The 26,737-nt window shown below is 43.4% G+C and overlaps 1 protein-coding gene across 5 annotated transcripts in view; it reads right to left on the bottom strand.

Moving 5' to 3' along the window:
* DGKB (diacylglycerol kinase beta) overlaps nucleotides 1-26,737 on the bottom strand; it is a 438,667-nt gene that overhangs the window by 95,744 nt on the left and 316,186 nt on the right. For all 5 annotated transcript variants that reach the window (XM_083186797.1, XM_083186798.1, XM_083186799.1 and 2 more), the window contains exons 21-22: nucleotides 24,001-24,091; nucleotides 10,927-11,122 (exon numbers count right to left, since the gene is read on the bottom strand). In XM_083186797.1, coding sequence (XP_083042923.1) covers nucleotides 10,927-11,122; nucleotides 24,001-24,091 — 287 coding nt within the window. The remainder of the gene's footprint in view (nucleotides 1-10,926; nucleotides 11,123-24,000; nucleotides 24,092-26,737) is intronic.

The raw sequence follows: 26,737 nt of genomic DNA, 5'->3' as shown, positions 1-26,737 counted from the left end.
TACATGTGACCATCTATTTGCTGCCCAATTACCGGTATTCATTTAGAATAAAGTTATTTTCCTTTCCCCATATAGATGATGGATTTGAACAAGTATAATATTGGAAACAACTGGTTCATTTGGGTTCACATCTTGGTTAGTCTGTTGCTGCTGTTGAAGTTTTAGATTGTTGATCTTTGCATTAGAGTAAGTGAATAAGGAATGATGAAATGTGATGTGGCATTGTAGCCCAGTGGCTATCATTGCAGCCAGGGGAGGACTACTACATCACTGGTCCCCATTGCAACATTTGGAGACCTTTGATGCGGTTTGGCCTTTTGTGGCCCTTGCAGTGTTCCTGTAAGTATACACGGGGGCCGGTACATGGGTTGTAAAGGGCCCCATACATCAGCAATTAATTGTGACAATTTTCAGATATGGAGATGATTGCCACAATTAATTTTAGATGTGTGGGCTCCCCCTTTTGGCAATCCCAATCAAAATCGCCAATCGATTGCTTAATCAGGTTTTTAAACATGCTTAATAATCTGGTATTATCTGCAGATCTTTTTTATATGTGTGGGCGTTCCCAATTCGTCTTCTTCATCTATTTACATTATGAACAGCTGAAATGACAATCGATTGGGGCAATTTCCAGATATGAAGATGCAATCTTTAGATGGAAAAATCTGCCGATCACTGAAATAAATCTGTAATGTGTGGGCAAAGTCAGATAGATTGTAAAATCCATTTATCTGGCCAAAAAATCCCTGTATCTGGAAATCCATAAATTGTGATTGCTGATGTATGGGGCACTTAAGACCCTGTTTTGGTTTCACTGCGGAGATGTTGGCACCAAAATTGGAGCAGGAGGTGGAGGGCCTGTTGGGACTTATCTGCGGGTCCCATAAGGGCATGGTTCATTAGGTCAACAGAAAAAAAGAGTCAAACCCAAAAATATACACTAAAGAGGCTATTCATGGCTAGGCAGTTACTGACGGACTATTATTTCTCCTCCTTAGCTGAGCACTTTGCGGATATAGCTGGGATCTCTGAGTCATTTGCTGCCGCCCTAGTCACAGAAAAAGTCTGCACAATGTGAGTCCGTTTGGGAGGGGTCAGCTCCAAAACAATGCAATTTGCATAATTTTAGCCCCAACCCATATCTTTGGAACCACAATCTCCCCATCCTGTTCGCTTCACTGGGTAGTTGGTGGGATGTAGGAGATTTAGGGGTTTAGGGAACTACCCAAAAACTTGGGATGGGATGTGCTAAGTAATTGCCATAAATCCCACCACACATCATATTGATACTAACTAAAGTGATTAGTATTCAAAAGAGAGCTCTTGCGAAAACAGCTGCCCTTTGCAAAGCTGCCGTCACCACGTCAGAGGGTGACCGTGGGTCCCTCTCACCTCCTACACCTGGTAGCCTCTTGCTGCAGGCTGCTGCAGGGACTCTTAGGCTACTCCTCCCGGCAACCGGAATGGAAAGTATTGTGGCTAGGCAGGAGGTCACTGTGTCTGGGCAGCACAGCAGGTGAGGGGCTGCAGGGTCTGGTGCAGGGTGCCGGAGCATGCGAAAAGAAGCCCATAGGCTTCTATAGGGTAACAACAGAAAAATGTAGCGTTATCCTCTGTGACAAAAGAACATCGGTCAACTTCGAAAATGTGGTAAAAACCCAGTTTTTGGGGCGTTTTATTGCATTTTTGATTTGATACATCCTGGCCTTGGAGTCTTCGGCAAGTACTTACTACCTCTGTTTCCCTAGCTTTTGTGTCTAGTATAGTGAGGTGAAAGTGTGCACCGATGAACATTGGTGCAAGTAGGTTGAGATTTTTAGCATTATGCCGTGTGTCACGGTTGGGGGCCACAAATTTAGGAGCTACTGGGCTGCCCCTTGAAACAGATGGTCATGTTCTGTATTGCCATCAAGCAGTAAGCCCAGCCGCCACCCTAGTAGGTGGTAGGGCATGTCAGCAGCTAATTAGTCATTGGTGTTCCGTATAGTTGTGTACCACCTTACTTGCACCACTGACAATACTAATACTCAGTTGCACCTCAAGATACATAAGTTGCTGCAAACGTGCGAAAACAATGAACACTTTTTTCTTGCACAGTTTGGTAAAAACTAAAACACAATCCCAATTTACTTCCAATTTGCTTCAGGCCCTCAGTAAGAAGGTCGGCGACTGATACAATGACCAATGAAGGTATAGAGCACATGAAAGAAGTGACCTCCATTTCCTTTATTGCTATTTCTGCCAGTCACCATGGTTACCGCCCTCCTCACATAGCTTTATGTGTCACCTTGCATTCATTCCTGCAGACAGTGCAGGGTTAGCCATGGCGGTCACTGAGCACCAGGGGCCAAAAGGCAGGGTGAGGTGCTCGAGGCGGCTGTGCCCGGTTCTCACTCCCACCTACGGGAGGAAGGCCCAGGGGCATTGTTGATGCTGCTGGTAGTGCAAGCGTCAGATTAGAGTGTGTGCACACACAATTAATAACTTATTTTAAAGCTGCTTCAGAAATCTATGACTTCACACTGCGACGCCAGCTCCACAAGGCAGCTGTCAGCCCCGGTTATGCCCTGTACTACAGTACGTCTAATGACACGCAATGCTTTTGTCTTCATTCCAGATGTCATCTATTGATGGGAACATTTGATCCGCAGGTGCATTAGTGTCTTTATATGCCAAAACAAATTCAGGAGAGAACATGAGATTTGAGGGGGTAATGCTATTTTAGTCTTTTAAGGTAACCACCTCAATTGTTGTTACAGAGGTGACAACAGCGTTTAAATTAATGACAAGATTTCAAAACTAGAACAATTTTCCACAAACAGTCGGTGCCAGAGATTTTCCTGTTTTCTGATAAAATGGAAATATATATTTTTCTCCTAACACAATAGGTGCATTCAGAGAAGTTGTCATTTGCCATTTATCTTGTTTTATGCTTTGTATATTTTTCCTCATTGAGTTGTTGATCACTGTTTGTGCTCATATGTGGTCACAATTATGAACCAAACATGGGGATTATAGGTATATGCAAGGAGTGGGGGTTTTCAGTTGCCTGGTAAACCACCTTCCCCGGCGCCGCTACATTCAGTATCAGTACCGTAATGAAGTGTGGGCGAGCGGTGCACTGCACCGAGCACAGAGGCTCTGTGTCACCCACCCCATTGCTCACACTTTTAACTTGCAGGGTTGATGGAATGGCACCCTGCAGCCAGTAGAGCGGCAGCAGTTTTCCAACAGTGGCCTGGAGGCCGTGGTAGCTTTCAGGTGTCGCAGCCCCGCCTTCCGTGTGTGACATCACAATGGTGGAGACAGCACAAGGCACTGGGAGGACTTGTTACAGCGTTGTGCAGTGGACAGGAGGGAATGGAGCTGCTGCAAATGCCCAGTGGCAGTACATTATTCTACCAAGTCTACTGTGTGCACTAAGGGCCTGATTTTGATTAATTCAGTTGCATGGGGGACCAATGTTTGTGCCCTGTGCATGCGCATAATCAGTTATGCTCAGGTGCAGGGCTTCTGTGCGGGCGACCTTGCCGACTGGTACTGGCAGCGTGGCGCTCGCATGGAGGGGGGGTGGACGGGGCGTTGGCTGCGGGGGGGACCTGGGAACACCCAGCCAGTGGCGTAAAAATAGCCCCGCAGGTCCCACGGTCGTGGGGAGGCATTGAGTAAGGGTGGGCGCCGGGGGTCTGCGGGGCTATTGTTACGCTGCACTTCTCAGGAGCAGCAGCCTACCTTACCCCCCTCAAATGGGACCTGCAAATCTCCTTGTCTGCAGTCCGGGTCCCGGCGCTGCTTGAAAATAACCATAACAAAATGTCTGCCCCCTTACAACAGACACTTCCTCAAAAACGGTCTGCTGTTAGGGGGCAACCATTTTGTTATGGTCATTTTCAAGCAGCCGCCAGGAGGAGCGCCGGGACCCGGACTGCAGACAAGGAGATTTGGAAGTAATGGCTGCGGCATCACATTGGAGGGGTAAGGCAGGGTTGGGGGGCGCTTCTGTAATTTCCCGAGGGGGGGGCTTATTATAGTTACGCCCAGTGGCGTAACTATAAATTTTGCTCCCCCCTGCCAAAAAGTTTGTGGCGCCCCCCCCCCCTTCCAGCATTTTTCTCCAGTGTGTGACGTGATGGCGTCACATGCATAACGGAGAAGCTGAAGCAGGAGAGAGGAAGAGAGACCAGGCTGCCCTAGCACGCCCATCCGCCCGCCCATCCTATACACAGTAGCCAATAGCCGGCTCTGTGTACGTCAATTGAATCAATGGGGGAATTTGACATCTCTGCCATGGCCCCACCTCCGCTGTGGCTGACTCGCCTCCAGTGCTCAGTCAGTGGGCAGCGGCAGGCAGCAGCATGTCAGTGCGTCAAGCGAGTGCCGGCGCCCACACAGACCCTGCTGCTGCTTGCTCCCCCAAGCGGCTGCTGGGGCTGCCTTACAGTAGTTACGCCACTGGTTACGCCACTGCACCCAGCGTTTCATGGGCATTCCCATGCAAACGCTGGTCATTTCCATGCAAATGAAGGCGTGACGTGGGGTGCCAGGGGCGGGCAAATGATGTCACATGACGTCAGCCTCCCGCCCTCACTTCGGCTGGAAGCCTGCAAGTCTCCACTGACTTATATTTGCGAGCCCTGGAGAAATCAATCGATGGTCGCCGACCATCGAATGATTTCTCCAGTAGTGGGATATGTGAGGGGATGTGTCTTCATGACACATTCCCTTGCATGGTTGCTAGGGGATATGGCAGTGGGGAGGGGAGGAGGCGATTCGGCGGTGCAGTCACTCTTGGACTCGGTAAGCTACAAGCTTTGCAGCTTACTAAGTCAACCAGAATGAGGGCCTAAGTGGTTTAACATGATCATCAGATCTGCATATGTATATTTATGTATGAGATAAGGAAGTTCCCGGCACTCGCAGACACAACAGTTACTCAGGTGCCTTTCCGTCCCACAAGGGGATAAGTATCGATGTAAGGTGTGGAGGCACTCAGGAGATTCCCATAGTACTGCACGGCGGCAGTCAAACACAGTAAAAAACTGGAGACAACACGGTCTATGTGCCAACGTTTCGGGCACAGAACCCTTTATCAAGACATGTCTTGATAAAGGGTTCTGTGCCCGAAACGTTGGCACATAGACCGTGTTGTCTCCAGTTTTTTACTGTGTTTGACTGCCGCCGTGCAGTACTATGGGAATCTCCTGAGTGCCTCCACACCTTACATCGATATATTTATGTATGTATATATGTATGGCAAATGGAGAGAGATATCAAACCAGCCAAGATCTCCCCAAATGAATGTAAAGGAAACAAATAAATTGCGGTAAAGAAAAGTAAAGAAAATTACATAGAAAATGAAAAAAGTTCTAATAGCATTTACAGCTAAATCACTCATTTAAATTGAAATAAAAAAAAATGCACACATTAGGTATGATGTTACCGGGATGAGCTAGCTAATTAGTGATCTAGGTAAATTAATGATCTTGCACTAACTGTGTACAAGTTACAGAAAGGAGAAGCTTGAAAAAAAAAATATTCTGTAGTTTTTCACTACACACTTGGAAAAACTTGGAAATTCAGTCCTGTATGCTATCACAAGAACACACTATCACACAAAAAAATATAAAAAAATAATAGAATACACAGTTCAGTTTATATATTTTAAAAAAGAGTTCTACACTAAACTGAAACATTTACCTTTATGTAACATCTGACCAAGACCACCACGAAGGATGCACCCTAGTCATCAGTCAGCTTCTTCATCATCAGAAGTCCCCTTTCCCCAGACAGCCCTTTATGCCTTAGACTCCTCCTCCCCTTCCCATACGGACACTCCAACCTGAGAGCTCTTCACAGCTGCTCTGGTTGATTAATAATGTGCTTTCAGCTGCCCCATGCTGAAAAGAAGAATTTCACTGCATTTTTTATCAAGAAGCTAAGACACACATTTCCTGTCCTCCAAATGCATGGTTTTATAAACACACGGTATATTATTTTTTTGTTTGTTTGTTCTTCTACAGAATTTAATGTATTCATGTGGCAATTCTATAGTTGACGAGGAAACTCCCAATCAGCCTGGTCTTTTCCATCGGAACTGTAAAAAGTTACAGTTCTACACAAACAAAGGCACAAAAAACAAACAAACAAAAATATAACAAAAATGATTTTGTTCCTACAGCTCAATTATTCCACACCACTGTATATCAATAATGTTCTTCCTTGTTAAAGTTTCGGATTGCACTATCTCTTATTAGGGACTAGAGTGGTGTTAAATCTGGTCATTTAACAACCTAAAACACTAATTTGATGATCTAAATAAAAAAACGATTATTGTATTTATGGTTACATAGACTTAGCCATTCACCAGTTGGACCATACCACCAGAAAACATGGGGGTGGTACAATGCCACACATTCACAAACACAAGCAGACACACCAAACATAACAATTGTTCTTCTCTAATGGAAATAATAATATTCTAATAGGAATTTTTCTTGATCCTAAAACTATCTAGTCATGGAATAATTGGGTATATATGATACTGTATGTCTACTTGTAATGTAATTTCACCAAAGCCTAAAGCTTTATTATACAATGGCCCTTTATTCTGGCATAAAAAAATATAGTTTTTGTATCCCAAATGCTTGCAGTGTCTATGGAATTTATTAGTAATTAAACAAGGCCAACTTTTATTGTCTTCAACATTGATTCTGCAGGCTAACAAGATGCCCCGCTCCCCCTACGTTATCGTTCTCTGCTCCGGGACATGGTGTCATCTTGGCATTTTGTACTGAAGTGTACAATACAATTGCAGCATGGGGGGAACTTGGAACAGAATCATGGCGCAAAAAGATTTAAAAGGACTTTTCAATCTTTTTTTCTTGTGTTTTTTTAACTATTAGTTGTAGTATATTGTACATCTGTTCCACCCCGCCCCTACTCTAAACTGCCCCGCCCGCCTGTCTGTCCTACTGTTCCCCTCACTCTCCCGCTCACTCCCTTCAGCTGCATCTTATTGCAGGGAGCAAAATTGCGATTTATAATCATTATAAAAATATTATGTATATTTATATATGCTTCTGGCTAACTTCTGGGAGGCGTACTATGAGAGAAGAAAAATTGTGGCACGCAAAGGGTTAAAGTCATTTCCTCAATATGCAACCCCGAAAACCAGTTTAATCTCCTTTGCGCATACTGTAGCAATCATTTCCATGCAAAATACACTGAGCTCTTGTTGTCCTTTAAACCATGACGATGTATGGTACACAACATCAAATCCATTGAATCCGAAAGGGGCCTACACATGGGGAGATTTAGCTGCAAAGCAATGTGCTCAGCCAGGTGTGCTGAGCGATCGGTGCTGGCAGTGGCGTAACTATGTACTTGTGGGCCCCATAGCAAAAGTTTGTAAGGGCCCCTATTGATCAACTTATGCTGAAAAATGTTTATAGCACATGATACTTTGGCAGGCAAAGTGGGCCCCTCTCAGCTCTGGGCCCCATAGCAGCTGCACCCCCTGCACCTATGGTAGTTACGCCCTTGGGTGCTGGCTATTCTGCCAATCCACCTGGTATTCAGTAGGTCGAAACATTCCGATCTGCCGGAAAAAAACGGAATAGGTTGGAACCCCTTCCGACCTATTATTGTCAAAAACTGCCATCTTTACGGCAAGATGACAGTTTTGACATCAATTGAATATACCCCATAAAATTCACTCCCCTTAGTATTTGTGTGACCATGTGATGGGGTAGTGTTCATTCTAGCACCCTCTATCTTTGAAAACCCATGCAGTTCATCTTCCTTGCCTGGGGTGTCGCTGTCTGCTGTTGTGCTTCAAGCACAGTGTGGTCTGTATATCAGCACTGACATGCAAACCAGACCTGTGCTAGAATCACCACAGCAGACAGCGACACCCCAGGCAGGGAAGAGGAACTACATGGGTTTTCAAAGACAGTGGGTGCTAGAATGAACACTATGGAAAATAAGGGCACTGGGCAGCAACTGATGTTAATGATTAAATATGTCCTGTAAGGCATTCAATAATAGGTGTTCTGTATATAAGTAACCTAATAAGTCTACTCTATGGACAAAAGTACATGAAAGCAGATGAGTTTCATATTATCTAGAACTCTTTCAAAGCTAAACTTGATGTACCACCAGTTACAGCCTCTGCTGTTTGCCGTTGGTGCACATACTGTATAAACATACTGTACTTTGTGTTGTATCATTATAAAGGTTCCCTATTAACATTTCCTATATTGTTTTCTGGTACACTGGCAATGTGTTAATGGTCATACCATTCTGAACATGTTTCTTGTGGATTGAATAGAAACCAGAGACAAATCTCTCTTCATGAAGCCACATTTGCTGTAACACCAGTTCTAGCCTCTGCTCTTAGTCGTTGGTGCACATAGAAGTGAACCATATTTTTCTTTAAATGATATCATTTGAAAAGGTTCTCTATTAGCATTTCCTATATTGTTCTCTAGTGCATTGGCAACGTGCTAATTTTTATATCATTCATACACGATGTTCTCATTCAGCATGAATGGAAATAAGTGATACAATCAATCAAACATTTATATTCTATTTAGAATAACTACACGGGTTAAAGATGAGAATATACATTCGCCATCAGCGTGTTCAATAGATGAAGAATATTATACCATTAAAATTGTTTCACAATAACCTTGGCTGTTTTGGAGAGGCAGCGGAGAAACCAGACTGAAATAGAAATGTTTGGCAGAATCTGACTGTTCTCTCTTTCCAAGAGGCAATCAGATGTTACATTTTACTCCCCATGTTAATGGATGCAATGTTAACATTTCCCAATCTCTGAGTGTTGTTGTGCATAGGATAGGATCTTACAACCTCTAATCAGGCGGTATTTTTTTTCCCTGCAGAACAATGAACAGATAATTCTCTGTTGACCCTTGGACCTCACTGAAGAGCACAATAACAGGATTTAAAGGGGGGAAAAACAGAAGAACAAAAACCAAACCTCCCATTGTTAATAATAATACGTATCAAAAGAAGTCAGGGAGTACACAGAGAAGTTTCATGCGTGTGTATATATATATATATATATATATATATATATATATATATATATATATATATATATATATATATATATATATATATATTGTTTTTCATTTCTCACTGGGTGGATCTGATCGCAAAAAAAACAAAACAAGATCTTTTTAAATTATATGCATGATACATGATATCGTTACCAATATTATCGTGCATATCGTCTACTGTGTACCCACAATGGGCCTGATTTTTTAGTTGATCGCAAAATCTTTCTCTAATGGACAAAACCATGCTGCACTGCAGGGGGGGCAGATGGAACGTGTGCAGAGAAAGTTAGGTTTGGGTGAGTTATTTTGTTTCTCTGCAGGGTAAATACTGGCTGCTTTATTTTTACACTGCCATTTATATAACTACAATTCTCTCCACACATGTTACATCTGCCCCACCTGCAATGCAACATGTTTTTCTATTTGATAAAGATTTGGCTTTTGCAACCAAATGTTGCAGCAGGTAGTTAACGACCCCCCCCCCCCCCCATCCTCCGGTCATATGAACATGCAGTCCTAACTAACTGCATATTTTGACTGCATTTTCAGCGGAGGTCGGGTGATGTCACTGAATGACATCATTAACAATATCGTTTAGTGTAAATGCTCTATATTGTTCATCCTGTGCATGCCTCAGTCCAATCAGGAAGCAGAACCAAGATAGATCGTCTGTGGTTGTTTGTCCATCTTATTAAAGGGTAAGTTTAAAAGTGAGTGGCGCCCTCTAGCAGCCAGACATGGAAATGTCACATCAATTTGCTAGTTAAGCCGCACATTATTCACCAATGGCATAATAATTCTCATCATTTATAATACTTCTATAAAACTGCATGAAAAGAACCATTTTACTTTGTGGTTTGGAAAACTACTCAACATACAACCCGATTGGTAAGTAAGCAATGAAAGTGAAAGAGGCGACCACACAAGCATGTGGATTTAGGGACTGATTCAACTGGGCAAAACCATGCTGCGCTGCAGGCAGGACAGATGCGCCATGTGCAGAGAGAGTTAGATTTGGGTGGGTTACTTTTTTTCTATGCAGGGTAAATACTGGCTGCTTTTGCATGTAGCCCATAGATGTTAAATACAGTAACTTTATTGTTACACTGCAATTTAGATTTCAGTTGTAACACACCCCACCCAGATCTACCACTCTCTGCGCAATACATCTGCTCCACCTGCACAGTTGTTTGCTATTTTGTTTTCAGATGACCATGGATCTCCGAATTTGGGGCGCGCTGATGTCATGTGACGTAACCCGCCCGCCCCAAGCAGGCATCGCCATGCCTGCATGTATGCAAGTGAAATCCCTGCATTTTTATAAGGATGCCTATAAAACATGGACGTTCCCCTGCTACCCCTCTCTTTCCTCCCCTTACTGAAGGTATGGATTGACAAGTGTGAAACTTGCCTAAGTCGTTCCCCCGCAGTGTTTGCGCATGCGCATATTCGCACGTGTGCATATCCCGAACATTGGGGAAGGGGACGAATTCAGACCCGAATGTCCCAGAATCAGCCCCAGTATTTGTGTATTCTACATACCGTACATGCATATTCTCAGCCCTGCATGTCTTCTGCTACAGTCACTGTGAGGAGCACTGCTAAACAGTTTAATAAGGAGGCAATATGGGTATTTTTGGAATAGAATTTAGTGCATTGTGATCCAAACGATTAAAAGCCCTTATTAATAAAAACATTATAGCATAATGCATTATGGGCAATCGATTCCATACCTGTATAATAATGATTATTACTAGTGGATGTAGTGCTGGTAATCAGAGCATTATTACGTGACATTCGTGGCATTGTTACATGTGATATAAGATAGTCAGGACTGCACCTTGCGCTGCGAATTTCAGCTCCTTGACGTCAGTGACTGTGCTGCGCTTGTCTGTGGTCTTCTTCTCCGTTCTCCGATTGCTCCTCCTCTTTTTGGTCTCCCCCCAGAGATTTGATCCACCATGCATGCTGGGGATATTGAGAACAGCGATCCCTTCAAGAGAGATATTCCCCAGGTCCATCTGAATGCCGTCACACTGCAAGGAACAAAACCCGTTATCTCTTACAGTCTTTTTAATGTCACTACATTGTGATAAATAGCATTGATTATATAAAATGGAGTCAATGCTGCTAAAGAGAGGCAATTACAGGGGCTTAGTCAGCGCCTTAGAGTCTTTCGCCATAGCCGCGGCTGCCCCATTATATTAATGCTAGTATAAATAACATAGAACAATAAAATTCAACCGCCGGTGCTGTGTGAAAAGAAAGTAGCAATCGACTGTACAGTTATCACCATCAAGGCCTTAATTTAGGTTGGCTCGGTAAGCAGGGAACATTGCTGCTTACCGGGCGCCTGAGACGTCACCCACTGCCTGGTTGAATACCCACTGCTGAATCCCCTTGCATGCCTCCGTTAGTAGTAGAAATTATTCAATGGTCGGCGACCTTCGCAAATAAAAAACTCAGTCTCAACTGACTTTTATTTACGAGTGCTAGAACGAAGATGGGGCGCCCCTGGCAGGCATCGGCCCGTCAGTGTTCCCATGGGAACTCCCAGCGTTTTCGTGGGGACAGCCAAAAAATGCTAGGTGTTCTCATGGTCCAGCGCCGCCACGGCCCCCGTCTGCCCCAGGACCCCCCTCCCCACAATGAACGGCCTGTAATGGGGATGAATTAGCCCTGTTCCGAGTGATGTTGAATTAGGCCCCAAATTTCAAAACAGCGCATGAAAGACTGTTCTGTGGTTTGATATCTGTAACGCTAGTATAAGCCCATCTCCTGAGGTGCAAGTTTCCATTTTTATATACAAGGACTGAGATGCCCGCATTGTGCATCTCTTCGGACGCAATAATCCTGCTCCGGTGTGTCTTTAGACACTTGCATCAGACACACCGCTGAAACAGGCCAACAGGCGGTAGTACTTCACCGCTTGTTGTGATTTCTCCAGCGAATCAGGCAGGTGAACGCTGGCCTGACTCTGCCCTGTGCCCTGCACCCATCCGTAGTTCTCCATCACGGACGTATCACAGCCTGTACCTCATTGCCGGTCCATTTGGAGATTCTAGCCTGTATCCACCTTTGTATATACTGTATTCTGCATCATAACAAAATGTATTAAAGGTACACATGACATTGGGCCCCCACGTTGTAGGGATAGTAATATCCTGTTTTAATCACATGTCCGTGTCTTCATGTAAATGTTTTGTGTCTTTTATTTAGCTTTTTTAAATATAATTATCCAAATAAAAGTTATATTTTATTGTTTCATTCCTTTTGGTGCGCCACACTGGGACATTCTTTCTGTGTTCTTCTTGCTATATGTCCAGTGTCCAGTGGCGGCACGCCCTCCAGATAATATCATATCTAGTATATACTATAAATTGAGGGGCCTTTCCCCATTCACATCAGTACCCTCCAGTACGATTGGTTTTCTTTTCCTTTTTGTATCTTTAAATTTGGGAGTTCTATTGAAGATGAGATGCTGCACGTCCGACCACCCGACTTGGGACCTAGTGGGGCGGCGCGGCGGTGGGGGGGGCTGGGGACGCTGCAGGGAAACACAGGCGGCATAGCCATAGAGCCGGGCAGGGGGAGCCGGGAGCTGTCAGTACTGAATAAAAAAAAAAGCCCATACAATGAATGGGCGGCCTGTGATTGGCTGAGCGCTCTCTCATTCATTGTATAGGCTTTTTTTTCTAGCACTGACAGCTCCTGGCTCCCTCTGCCCGGCTCTATGCCGCCTGTGTCCCCCGCAGCGTCCCCAGCCCCCCCTGCTCCCACCAGCAGCTCTTCTCTGTAGCCCCCCCCCCCCCCCCCCCGCTCCCCGGGTTTTTTACATGTGATAAATCGAGACGATTTATCACATGTAAAAAATGGCACATCAAGTGCCAATCTAATCAAGCAGCCGGGGAAGCTCAGGGGGAAGTCGTGGGCGACTTGTCCTAAGGACAAGTCGCCCTAGTGTATGGGGGCCTTTGCATTGCTCCTGCATAGCATGCATATTTTAGCTATGTGAAGTTACTCTGTATTCTGACTGTGGACACCTTCACATCCCAGCTACTGAATATTCTACTGAATTTGTGAAGACATCAATTGGATAGCTTTCTAATCATGTTCATTATTTCCAACCGTGACTGAAGCCATACTTTGGTATATGAAATGAAGCTTCGATACCCTTCCTAACGATATACCTTAGAGTATTTTATACTTTGTCTATTTCCATCTGAAAGCTGTTACCAATTGATCCTTTGTTACCCCTGAAGAAGTCCCCATGGGACGAAACGCGTAGGTTATCTCAGACCAATACATACCTATGGTCGAATCGGGTATCAAAACTCCTTTGTGAAATCACTAATTGGAAAGCTCTTAACTACTGTTCAGAATAAATGTATTTTATGTTGTATTATTGTTCGGAATAATATATTCTACTTTTTACATATGTAATTTCTGGTGAAACACATTCAAGTGCGCCCCTATATCTTTCATATATATATATATATATATATATATATATATATATATATATATATATATATATATATATATATATATATATATATATATATATATTGCCACTGTGTACGAGACCCTATAGGGATGATAGACATTTGGAAACAGGCTCAGCTATGTGTTATGGGGGTAATACGTTACTTTTTAACAGAGCTGCAGTGTAATATGAGGGTAACACTGGACTAGATATTTTACCTCTGATTCTTATGTGAAATGTCAGCTTTGTAGCAGTAGGTCCTTTAAATACCATCAGCAAACTGGATATATAATGAGCAGCCACACACCTGGTTATATATAGCCTGGAGAACATAGTAATCAAAGTGCCAGGAAGAATTCTGATAGTTAGAAATGCATTTAAGGAAATGACCGACAATGTTCTGTACAACAAGGAAAGACGGTTACTTCCTCAATCTCCCGATACATTAGTATTGTTGACAACGGTTAAAAGCAATGATAGGCACCATGCTTTGCTATTCCAGACCAGTCACATAAATTAAACATATGGAGGAGTTGAAGAGATTATGCACATTAATGGCGTGTTGCGCATAAAGTACCAAAGCCTTTCAGTTCCTTATTGTCATGGGTAATGGTGTGAAGATGAACAGTGATAAATATGGTATGGGTCACACATGCATACATCACGTCCCCCCCCATGTTTCCACTCAGATTCCCTAAAGTCAGATTCATGGGGCCCCTGATGAGGACAAAGGGCCCCTGATGTTAAAGGGTTCTGTCTCAAAATTGGAATAACATTTCTCCGCCCCCTCATTACAGTCCTGGTATATTCCTGCAATTAAGCAGGGATCAGTCATAATAAGGAAAACTCAGGGACTTGTCTCAGGACACCTATTATGAGGGACTTACAAATTTCACACAGTGCTGGAACAAGAACCCTGTTGCGTTCCCACGGTTTGGTCAATGGGGAAGGGAGGGTGCAGGCTGCAACAACTGATGCAGCAACAGGCAGAATTGTGAACTGGGGTAACTTTGGACAAATTTTAACCGTGAGCTCTGTGTGACATAATGGGAATTAGGAGCTCTGTGTGGCATAATGTGAACTGGGAGCTCTGTGTGGCATAATGTGACCTGGGAGCTCTGTGTGTCATAATGTGAATTAGGAGCTCTGTGTGGCATAATATGAACTGGGAGCTCTGTGTGGCATAGTGTGAACTGGGAGCTCTGTGTGGCATAATGTGACCTGGGAGCTCTGTGTGTCATAATGTGAATTAGGAGCTCTGTGTGGCATAATGTGAACTGGGAGCTCTGTGTGGCATAGTGTGAACTGGGAGCTCTGTGTGGCATAATGTGAACTGGGAGCTTTGTGTGGCGTAATGTGAACTGGGAACTCTGTGTGGCATAATGTGAACTGATATCTCTGTTTGGCATAATGTGAACTGGGCGCACTGTGTGGCCTAATTTGTACTGGGAGATGTGTGGCATTATGTGATCATAGAGATCTGTGGCACAGATCATGACACTTCCATGGTGACGTGCACATGGTGTGTGTGTGTGTGTGTGTCTGTGAGTGTGGGGGGGGGTGTCTCATTGGTGGACCTGCAAGATCCCAGCACTTCAAAGTAGGCAAGAGAAGCCTGTATGTGGTGATAAGGAGTAAAGGGGGTTGTATAGTATGGATGCCTTTAGAGATCTCTTGACAAAAGAGCATTGTTTACTTTTATATTAATGTAGTTTCAGCGATAAAAATGTGCATTTAACAGTAGAAACTTAATTTTATTGCTAAAAAGGCCCTTATATCACTGTAGGGGATTGGTGGTGGTGGGGTGGCGGTGGGGTGTAATCACCATTAGATGGAGCCAAGGCTAGGGTTTTTGGCACCCCCTCCAAACTATAAATTTGTGTCCTACCTCACATACTTTATAAAGGGTCAGGGGTCTCACAATAAAGGGGCATGGTTTCACAATAGTATCCCAAATTCAAATTACGCCACACAGTAGCACAATCTTATTCACATTACACCCCGATTCATATTACATCACTCAGTAGTGCGCCTTATTCACTTTATACAACACTGTTGTACCCCTTATACATTATGTCATATGAAGAGGGGGTGAAGTGTGTGTAATTAACCGAAGGGGCGGGCCGCATGTGGAGGAGAACCATGGAGCCTCCAGAATTTAAGTAAGGGGGAGGTGGCTGCAGCTCATCAATGACACTGGCGCCACCTGCATCATTTACTGACGTGATTCGGTGGGCTTTTCTGTTGGACTATGGCAGAGATGGAACTCGTTCCACCTACCATTACAGGTGATGGAACTAAGGAGGTTATTCTGATCGTAGCGGCCAAACGTGCGTACGTTCGCTATTAACGTACGCTATCCGTACGCGGCCGTTGGGGTTAAGTCCACCCACAACTCAGCCGCATACGTACGGCCAGAAACAACGTCAAAGGAGAGTGGCGTACAATTGAGCGTACGCCAACGTACACGGACGGGCCAGCCCTTACACTCCGACAACTGGCGTACAATTGAGCGTACGCCACCGTTTACGGACGTCTCTCGTCCGTCTTCCCACCGACTTCTTGCGGCTATCTGAGCGTACGCCAGCTTGCACGGACGGGTCCCTATTGTTTTCAATAGAAAACTCAGCTTATGTCACCGCTCGTGAGAGTGAGCGTACGTCCGTGTACGCTGACATACCCTTCACATATATGGACCTGCAAATCTTGCCTTTCAACTATAATTATGAAAATTAATTAATTGATTGAATTAATTAATGTGCAAAATAGTGGGCATGGGCTTAAAACATTGCTGAAACATCCTTTGTAGGTGTTAGATGTGGTTTATGTTATTGTATCATAAATACAAAACCTATGTTTGTATTAGAGTGAACACGTTGACACATGTCGACTTGTGTAGATTGAGTGTGCTACTGTGTAAAGTCTATGAAAGCACGTAGTGAATGTGTATAACTGTTTAACAAATACCTACCTTAGCATATATAAGCAGGTCTTAAAAAGATTCTTAGCTTAAATTAAACAAACCTTTAAATGTAGAGAAGTATAGAAAGATAAGCTTCCAATGTGTTTGAGTGCTGTGTGTGGCTTGCAGGTAATGAAATCATGGTTTGGACTTAATAGACTGCAGCATTGGTTATTACATTCAGGTGTATGTGTTTGAGTAGTAATCAGCGTAAATTAGCAAACCCAGGCGCACGCTGGCATGCGGTATCTGTAGGGGTGGTCTGAGGTGGCGGTTGGCGGCCGCCTGTTTTGTGTCCGAAATGAACGGTGCTTTAGTCGATCGTGCGGTAGTAGCACCGCTCATTTTTGGTGCACACCCCCGTGTACGCCCATGTTTACGCCCATTTTCCCTCATTATTTCGGCCGCTCCCCTCAACACGCCCCTATGCCGCCCCCAATGCCCGTACTCTCGCGTACAGGTTTTTTCGCACGGAGAGACCTGTCCGTAAGCGTTGTGGAGTGTTCGCGCCTGCGCATTAGCGAATGTACGCATGCGCAGATCATGAAAAACCCCGGAACGTACGCATACGGCCCGGCCGCACCAACCAGAATAAGGCCCTAAGTTCCAGCCCATCCCCCCCCCACATACTTTAACCCCTGAGTGTAATAGTATCTGAGTTCACCGGAGGAGGTGGTTGCAATGGAACTCGGATACCACGTGTTTTATTGACAGTTGAGATAACATCAGACCTGAAGGATGGAAGTGCCTTGCTCCCCTGGATTGGCCACCGGATTTTTAACCTTACTTAAACAACATTTCCCTGACACAACCTGAGCTGTGAGTGCATCAGGTCAAACTGTTAATCCGGCAACATTTGCTCTTACCGATCGGCAAGCTTCCAGCATGTTTTGCACTAAAGAGCAGCCCTTATGGCGAAAGCACCTCCTAAAACACCTCTGAATTAGACACAAATACTGTATAATATTGGAGATATTTCATGGACACATTCCAACCTAAACTTCGTTCTGAAAGAAATGACCACTGAGCGCAACTCAAATCTGCCCGAGCCGACATAATATTAACGACCACCATAAAAACTGCTTCGTGTCAAAAGGTCTTCTTTTCAGAGGCGCTGGAGATCTAACGACATCTGTGCAAATATCGTCAGCTACAACTACACACTTCGCTTATTTCTCATCAGCTCCACGCGCTTAGACAGTAGCTGAAGTGTGAGTTACATGTAGGGTCCAGAAGTCATGAAACTACTGCTGTACATTCAGTATCTGGGGGCTTATACATCAACGCGTGGATAAAGATAACGAGGAGAGAGACAAAGTATCGAGTGATCATCTCATAAGTGCAAAGCTACAAGCCGAGTTTGAAAAATGACAGTTATGAGCTCTCCAAGCTTTAAAGAGTAATTGATTAAAGAAGGAGGATGTGCATTGGACAGAGTTCTGGTCATATGGGGGGATGCCTTCAGCATACTGGAATATCGGGATGCCAGCGTTCACTATACCGATGCCGGCACCGGAGTCTTTACTGCCAGGATGTCTCCCCTTCAGTCCCCCACATAGTATTTCACAGTGACCTTTTTTTAAAGGGGGTTTGGCTATGCCTCACAGACTTGGCCATGCCCCCTCCATACTCAAGCCCCATGGAGGTCTAAGGTAACAACCCTGGGATGAAGAGATGTTGTCTGTTGGCTGGAACATTGTTTAGATCAGTGATGGCGAACCTTGACACTCCAGCTGTTGTTGAACTACACGTCCCAGCATGCCCTGCATCAGTTTTTGGCATGGTCAAATAGCAAAACTGTAGCAGGGCATGCTGGGATGTGTAGATCAATGGCTGGAGTGTCAAGGTTAGCCTTCACTGGTTTAGATTATTGATGGGTGACACTATTGGCCCCCAACTCCTTTCTGCTTTATTGTTGCATGTGTTTGATTATATGTACAGTATTTATTCAACTTATTGATAATGGGCCCGATTCAGACCTGGTTCCCACGGCCAGCATTCAGTGAAAACGCTGCCCCGCTAGTGTGAAATCCCGCCATGTGCTTACTGTACAAAGGGATGTGTGCAGCTACACAACCATTCTCAGCCATGCGAATATCTTTAAAACCCATCGTAACCCATCCACACTATGGCCCTCCAGCTGTTATGAAACTACAAGCCCCATCATGCCTTGCCACAGTATTGCTATTAGGGAATGCTAAAACTATGGCAAGGCATGCTGGGATGTGTAGATTCACAACAGCTGGTGGGCCATAGTTTGGACATGTCTGACATACCCACTGATAGGGTTATATGTGGGGGGGTTCTTGGAATAATGTGAAATTTATTACTTGCTTATGTATTTATTGCTAATTGGTTCTTTATCCTGCTTCATACAGATAGAAGCAAAGATACTGACGGGTATATTTACTTACAGTCAATGTTAAACGATTTAATCTACTTAATTGTAGTAGGGGGGCTGCTGTTACCCCCGTGCATGGTGGAGACAGCAAACAGCCTGAGGTCCTCAGCCAGCTGCACATTCAAAGCCAGATTTAGATGCCAGAACCCTAGGCAAGATACTGGCTTGGACCCCCAAGTTCAAACAATCGATATCACTCTAGATTAGTTCCTGATTCATGTCTTTATTTGTCATTTTTGTACCTTACATAATATGCACCACACCATAATGTCCTTTACACATCACGTCACACACCGTAATGCTCCTTACACATCACGCCACACATCGTAGTGCCCCCTTACACATTACAGACAGTAATGCCTGTAATACATCACATCACACACCATATTGCACCTTACACATCAAACACTGTAATGCCTCTTGCACTTCACATCACAAATAGTAATGCCCCTCACACATCACACACACACACTGTAATACCACTTTCACATCATGGACCTTATTCTGATTCACTAGCAAGGCTGCAAAGTTCGCAGCCATGCGAGTCCATCAGGCGCTGCCCGCAGTGCCGGCCGCTCCCCCTCGCACGTGCAACCCCCCCGCATGCCTGTGAATGGATAATTTATATACATGCAATCATCCATTTGCAAGCGGTGAGAAATCGTTCGATGGTCGGCGATGTCAGCTGCCTGCCCCCTGCACCCGTGTCAAGGCCTCATTAGCATGAGAATGGCAAAGTTCTCATGGGAACGTCCATGAAACACTGGGCATTCCCAGAGCCCCCTGGCACGCTGTGTAGGGTGCGTGCACCTGGCAAACAGAATCGGTCCTCAGTGCGCGAATGCACACCACAGAGGACTAAATCAATTAGAATAAGGTCCCATGTCACAATGCCCCTTACACGTCACACACCAGAATATTCCTTATATAACATAACACCATAATGCCCCTTCAAAATCATGCCTCACCATAATGCCCCTTACACATGTTACATACAGCATAATGCCCCTTACACATAATGTCACACACAGTAAATACCCTTTGCACATCACCTCACACACCGTTATACCCCTTACACAGTATGCACCACACCATAATGCCCCTTACACATCATGTCCTACATCTTAATGCTCCTTACACATTACACATCATAATGCCCCTTACACATAATGTCACACACCATTAGGCCCCTAACATAATATGCAGCACACCATAATGCCCCTTACATATCACGTCACACACACCGCAATGCCCCTTATACATTATGCACCACACTTCAATGCCCCTTACACATGGCAGCCTATTAAACCTTCACTAACAAATACCTCTAAGCTTTTGAACTTTTACATTGTTTCATTTTAAATGAATAGTAATTGTGTTAGCCTTTATATATCATCCACAAGTCTATTTATTGATTTTCTATTAACAGATACAGGGATCCATTTATCAATAATTGATAAAAACCCTGAATAATAAAACTCATTGCATATGATAAATGGCTCTCCAGTTAACCAGCTCCCATTTTTCAAACACATAGCTGTTTGGAGCTGACCGAATGACAGTTAGGGGCTGAACACATGACAGTTGGGAGCTGATTGCATGGAACATCATTTATCGTAGTAATATAATTATAAAGAAATAAGCACCAACATGTCAAACTTTAAATATATAATTCCCAGTGCTGTGCTGCTAACTTTCTTATTGCTTAGAGTTCCTTAGAGTTCTCTATTACGAGGCTATTACGAGGCCTTCCATTCCTCCACACAGCTGCGGGTAACTAAGTATACACTTATTCCTGCTCCAACTGAGCATAATTGTTTTTCTCATGCTTAGCTCTAGGCCTCCAACCCCCTGGAGGTTAATGCCTACGCTGAGTGCTGCACCAGGTTGCAGGGCCGCCACAAAAAATTCTGGGCCCCGTGCCTGATGAGACCTCCGGTGTCCGCAGCACTGACCACAGAACCCTACCTATTCATTGCTTCAAGAGAAATTGAAAGTTTGTTTGGGATGCGGTCACTAGGTCTGCAAGCATTAGGCCGACATGGTAAATGTTGACATGAAAAAAGGTCAACATGAGCTTGTCCTGGTTTTTTTTTAAACGAGAATATAATAGTGTGCCGAGAATTGGGAGGGGACGTGGTACACTTACAAGGTGTCCATGTCGACTTAAGTCAACATAGACTCCATAAAAACATGATTCATGTCAACCTTTTTTCATGTTGACCTTTTCCATGGCAACTTAATGCTTGTGTTGATCTAATGATCATGTTGACATATTTCATATTTAAGTGACTGTCGCTCTATAGCGATTGACCTAATGTCTGTCGACCCAAGTTCTGTTGACCCTATGACCCATACCCCTTTGTTCATGCCAAGTTATACTTGATAGACTCCAGTCCTGGGCCCCTTTTATGTCTGGGCCTGGGACTGGAGTCCTGGCAGTCCCCCCTGATGGCAGCCCTGTAAGGTCATAATGGAGCAGACATACTGTCCCACTCAACGGATCCGGACAGTCCCATCAAATTGAGGCTGTGCCATACCTCCCAACAGGACCCATTCCAGGAGGGACAAGATGCTCTATTCCTGGGCTTCCATGCCAGTGGCAGTCGCAGAGTTGTAGGGCTGCAGCACAGTCCAAAATTTAGATAGGGCATCCCCCCCATCAACTGCCACCCCAAACACCACAGTCCGGGACTCACTGGCAGGTGTGGCTCCCCTATTTGAATTTTTGACAGTGGTGCAGTCCCACCTCTGCAACTGCCACCGGCAAGGAAGTCCAGGAGCAGAGCATTTTGTCATTAAGTGGAGGCGGCCATTTTGAAGCCAGAACCAATATGTAATATAGAATTCCTATTAACCATAAGGCTGCCTTCTAATTTATATTGTCTCCGCCTGGCTACAGATTGGCTTTAAAAACATCTTCCAAGTTGGCGTTCGAAACCGCAGTCATTGACCACTACTGAAAATGCAATTTGGCTGCGTTCACCAAGCCCCGAAAGAATAACTTCACTGTTAAACCAGCGCCGATATTTTTTTTATTTTTTATTTAACTTATGTCGTAAAATGGAGATTGTTTGATAAAAATTCCCCTCATGCCTGTGCTAACTTCTATACATTTCAGATAAAGAGATATTAATTTCATAATTAAAAGTAATCTTGTGTAAATACCCCTGCAGGTCTCAATGAATCAAACACATACTGTGTGTCAGGCGTCCCACTGACTTCAAGTGGAATGTGCTGGCTGGATAATTAGATAGTACACATTTTCTAACCTTATTTGCATGCATATTATATTTTTTGCACACTGACAAGCAGCAGAAACAACAAAAGTCAGATTACCACAGGGAATTCCCACAAAGAAGTCTTCATTCCTTATAATTTACAGCCTAAATTAAAATAATTTGATCTTTGACAAGGATGAAATGTCAGGCGGCAGGGGGTCCTCGACAAGCCACGGCCTGTGGATTCTGAAATCTGCCTAATTTATGTCAGTCACTTCATAATACATATTTAAGTATTACACAAAAAAGATAATAAATATGCAATCTGCCACCTTTGGTATTTTCCTGCTGTTCGTTTATAAAGGTCTGGAGTCCCCAAACCGACTGGAGTCATTTAAATAGGTGGCGACGGGTAGGACAAGGGGTGAGGATGTATCGGCAAACTATTTTCGCTCAATATTGAGCACAGCGGGAAGCGCAATGAGGCAATTATTCATCTCGGCATCGGAACCCCATTGTGACTGGTTAGACTGGATAGTTTGCACAATTAGCGAGAGGGCCTCTCATTAACACCACGCTCACAGAGATTACTGTGCACTTTTGCAGTTAGTAGATCGGGTAAAGCAGTGACAGGGTGTTGATAGGGTGACAGAATGATACAGTCGTTGTAAAATCCTGGATTTGGGTATCGCTAAGTTAATGATAATTAATCATTGTAACATCAGACTCAGAAATGGACCCAAACCCGGCTTTTTTTATAGTTGAGTGATTATCGGCGGGCAGAGCATGTGACTAAAAATGCAGATGCACTGTGACCTTTTTGGAAGCCCGCACGCAGTTGCATTAGCTCTAGCATCTTACTTCCTGCGGCCAGGCTACACTACCTTTGAATAATCAAAGTTGAACTGCAACGAATGCTACATCTTTGTACGCTACAGCTGGACTTTCTAAAGTCGCCGCTGAGCGTCTCAATGCAATCTCAGTGCAAGCGGCATTTGCATATTTCCTGCGTACATATTTGGAGCTGGAAGTGTATTCTCCTTGTAGGTTTGTGTCTCTACATGTGTCCAAAGGCCTGATATAGAGTTGTACTCTATATCAGGCCTTTGGACACATGTAGACACACACACACACACACACACACACACACACACATACATGAATATCATAGGCATACATTTATTTTTATATAGGTATACATTTTTTATTACATGGAACGGTGGGGAGATTGAAGGCCAGATGCACTAAGCTTCAAAAGTGATCAAATGGAGTGTTATAAACAAGCAACCGATCAGCTCCTACCTGACATGTTTCAAACACAGTCTGTGACATGGAAACTAGGAGCTGATTGGCTGGTTGTTTAAGATTCTCAGTTTTATCACTTTTGGCGCTTAGTGCATCTGGCCCAATGTCTCGACTGATGCTTTTGATGAAAAGTTAAATGTAGTATTTTATTTCCTTATTCCCTGCCCAGTTATCAGTTGGGGTGTTCCGACAGTCGAAATCCCAGATTAAATACCCCCTAAGTGTTCCAATTGTCCTGAATTTAGAAGAGAGGAGGTTGGGCCACCTAGTATTTAATAAATCTTAGGCACAAGTTAAAAAGTGTAAAATATGTAATGCGATGCAGGAATAGGAGACAGGAGGAAGCCACATAATGAGAGTTAGATGGTGGAAACTTAGTGCAGGGTCCCCCCAACATAGTAGTAATTTGAGCACATAGTAATTTGAGGCTCCTGTCACCATCATGCATGAAACAATTATTAATCACTGTCACTGTAATATTAGTGTTGTGAATACTATATAATATACAGTTTATAAGATTCAAATTGCCATATACTTACTTCAATTTCAATACCTTCGTGTAATTTTTTGCAAGTTGCAGAGAATGTCTCAGATGTGCCAAATTCAAAGTACCAAAACTTATTTTTCATTCTGAAATTAAAAGAAAATTAATTTTTTTTTTTTTTTTAGACACATAAAAAGAATCACATGAAATGGTATAATTAAACTTTTATAATGCATATTAAGAACGACATATATTTGTTTGAGATAATACATAATCATACAAATAGATTTTATTTATTTATAAGCCTAATAATAATAATTATTATTATTATTATTATTATTATTATTATATTTATTCTTCGTCTACTTATTTTTACGGCACTACAAAACTTTCCATCACCGTAAAATGTGGAGGATTAGTAGACAATTTTCAAAACAGCCACAGGCAAAAATACAGGACATGCAAAAGTATAAAGTTTCATGAAAATTAAATTATAATATTTATTAAGCAAGCTGCTGTTTTAAGCTATTATGTAAAGTTACTTGTCTACCTGGCATACATTTTATATATTTTTTATGAAACGAATAGCTATCTTGCAAAATATGTGCTTGTCAGGCCCCTTATTCACTGGTAGAAATGTTCGGCTTTTACTAGTGATTTGTATTAAGTACTGAACAGTACCATGTAAATGGAGACGGCAATGGACCACACACAAACCTCACATGACACTTGCATTTAGGTATGTTTCTGGCATGTCTGAATTTTTTGGCTGCTACCTAGGGCTGTAGAAAGTGGTTCCATGCCCAGGTACTGTTCGGGGGTGTGGCCTGACAGGGGACCATTTCTTCTACAAAAAAATATGTATAAACTACTAAAGGAGGTCTACACAAAGTAGACTCCATTTTTATTTTGGTGCCAGTGCTGCCAACTGCTCTACGTATTTTGATTCATTGCAAGGAAATGCATTTCAGGTTTAACAGACTGCATTGGCCTAGCTATAATGGGCCCCGGGGAATGCCATTATGATGGGGCCAAGAAGCTTAGAGGACCACCTCTGGGTCTTGACAATTGCACCCAGGTCAGAAAGGGGTCTACCAGGTTCCCAGAATTGCCCGCTAAGCACTGTAGGGCAGATTTATTAAGCTCGGGGAAGTGACAAAGTGTCTGTTTTTTTATCAACAGCCAATCAGCTCCTAACTGTGAAGTTACAGGCTTGGTTTGAAAAATTACAGGTAGGAGCTGATTGGCTGGTGATAAAAAACAGACACTTTATCATTTCACCGAACTTAATAAATGTACCCCTGTGTGGCATAATGTGAACTGGGGCACTACAGTATGTAGTATAATGTGAATTGGGGGCATATCATTCACTAGGTTCTACAATGGTTCATAAAATTAATGAGGGCACTATGGGGTGTAAATCTAGCACTATTATGGGGTGTAAATCTACCAACTTCTGTGGAAAGAGCAGTTTCTTTAGTAGGGAGAAGCCCCTTTAAAAATTCTGGGGACCACAAAGCTCTGGCTTTGCTCCTGATGTACTGTAATCCATTATCCCCTTCTGTAAATGCAAACACTGCATACTCTGCCCCAGACTAGGATAACAGGTGAGAGCTATTAGTGAGGTGTACTGAGACACCTCTATCAATGGACTGTGTTCCTTTTACTGTTCTATGCACACCATTTATAGTAATACTTGCTCGTTTCATACTAGTTTAATCCTTTACAGCTCCAGGTACCAGTTTTATAAATGTCTATCAGTGACTGAGTGACTGTGGGGTAGACATTAACAGAAATAGGACAACGTGCACTAAGCAACTTTTGAAAAAAGTAATCAGAGACATTAGAAAGCTATTCTGTGTCCTATGATTAAACCAAGGGTCTAATCTCCTAAGTGCTCCCAACGTTAAACAAATGATTGTGGATATCTAGGACAAGTGAGGATGCAAATCATGTAGAGAAGTATTATAAGAGCTTTTTTTTTTATTTACAACCATTTGGACTATACAGAATTTTACTTTGAGTTCCCTATTGCGTAAATCAGATCCGACAGGTTGTCTAAGGAGATGACTTTTACTGTTTGGCTCGTCAGTTAGTCCAGCCTCTTTATTGCATTGTATTATATATATTTATTTTAGTTATACTGATGTGGGATTGATATATGGAGCCATTTCTGTTGTGAAGTAGAACAATAGAAGTTACTAAAAATAATCAATAAGTAAGCAATTCACATTGTTAGCAGGTGTTAAAGGCGCTGTTACGGCACTAAGTCATGAGAACATAAGGAATTTGCCGCGGCAATTAGTCCCTGTTGGACAGATAAATTACATGATCATTATGACTCGTGAAGGACATTGAGGAGTTTTTTACATACAAAATGCAGTCTGTGCAATGGCTTATGGGAGGTTTAATTAGCGGCTATGAACGCAAACTGCTGATATTCCGACCATTCCATCGACACCTTGGGTCCACCAGTAGCGCAGATTGATCTGCATGCACCATAGCATTGTATGAGAATATCTGCACTGTTGGGCTACCGCATTATGGGGGTAATTAAGGAGAGGAAAAGCAAAAACTTTTTTTAATGGGCAAAACCATCTTGCACTGCAGGTGGGGTAGATGTAGCATGTGAAGAGAGAGTTAGAATTGGGGTGGGGTGTGTTCCGACTGAAATCTAAATGGCAGTGTAAAAATAAAGCGGCCAGTATTTACCCTGCACAGAAACAAAATAACTCCCCCAAATCTTTTTCCCTCTGCATGTTACATTTGCCCCACCTGCAGTGCAGCCTATA

Source organism: Crinia signifera, chromosome 5 (genome assembly GCF_055691185.1).
Source record: "Crinia signifera chromosome 5, ASM5569118v1, whole genome shotgun sequence".
NCBI classification, from domain to species: domain Eukaryota; kingdom Metazoa; phylum Chordata; class Amphibia; order Anura; family Myobatrachidae; genus Crinia; species Crinia signifera.
This window is presented reverse-complemented; position numbering and strand designations above follow the sequence as displayed.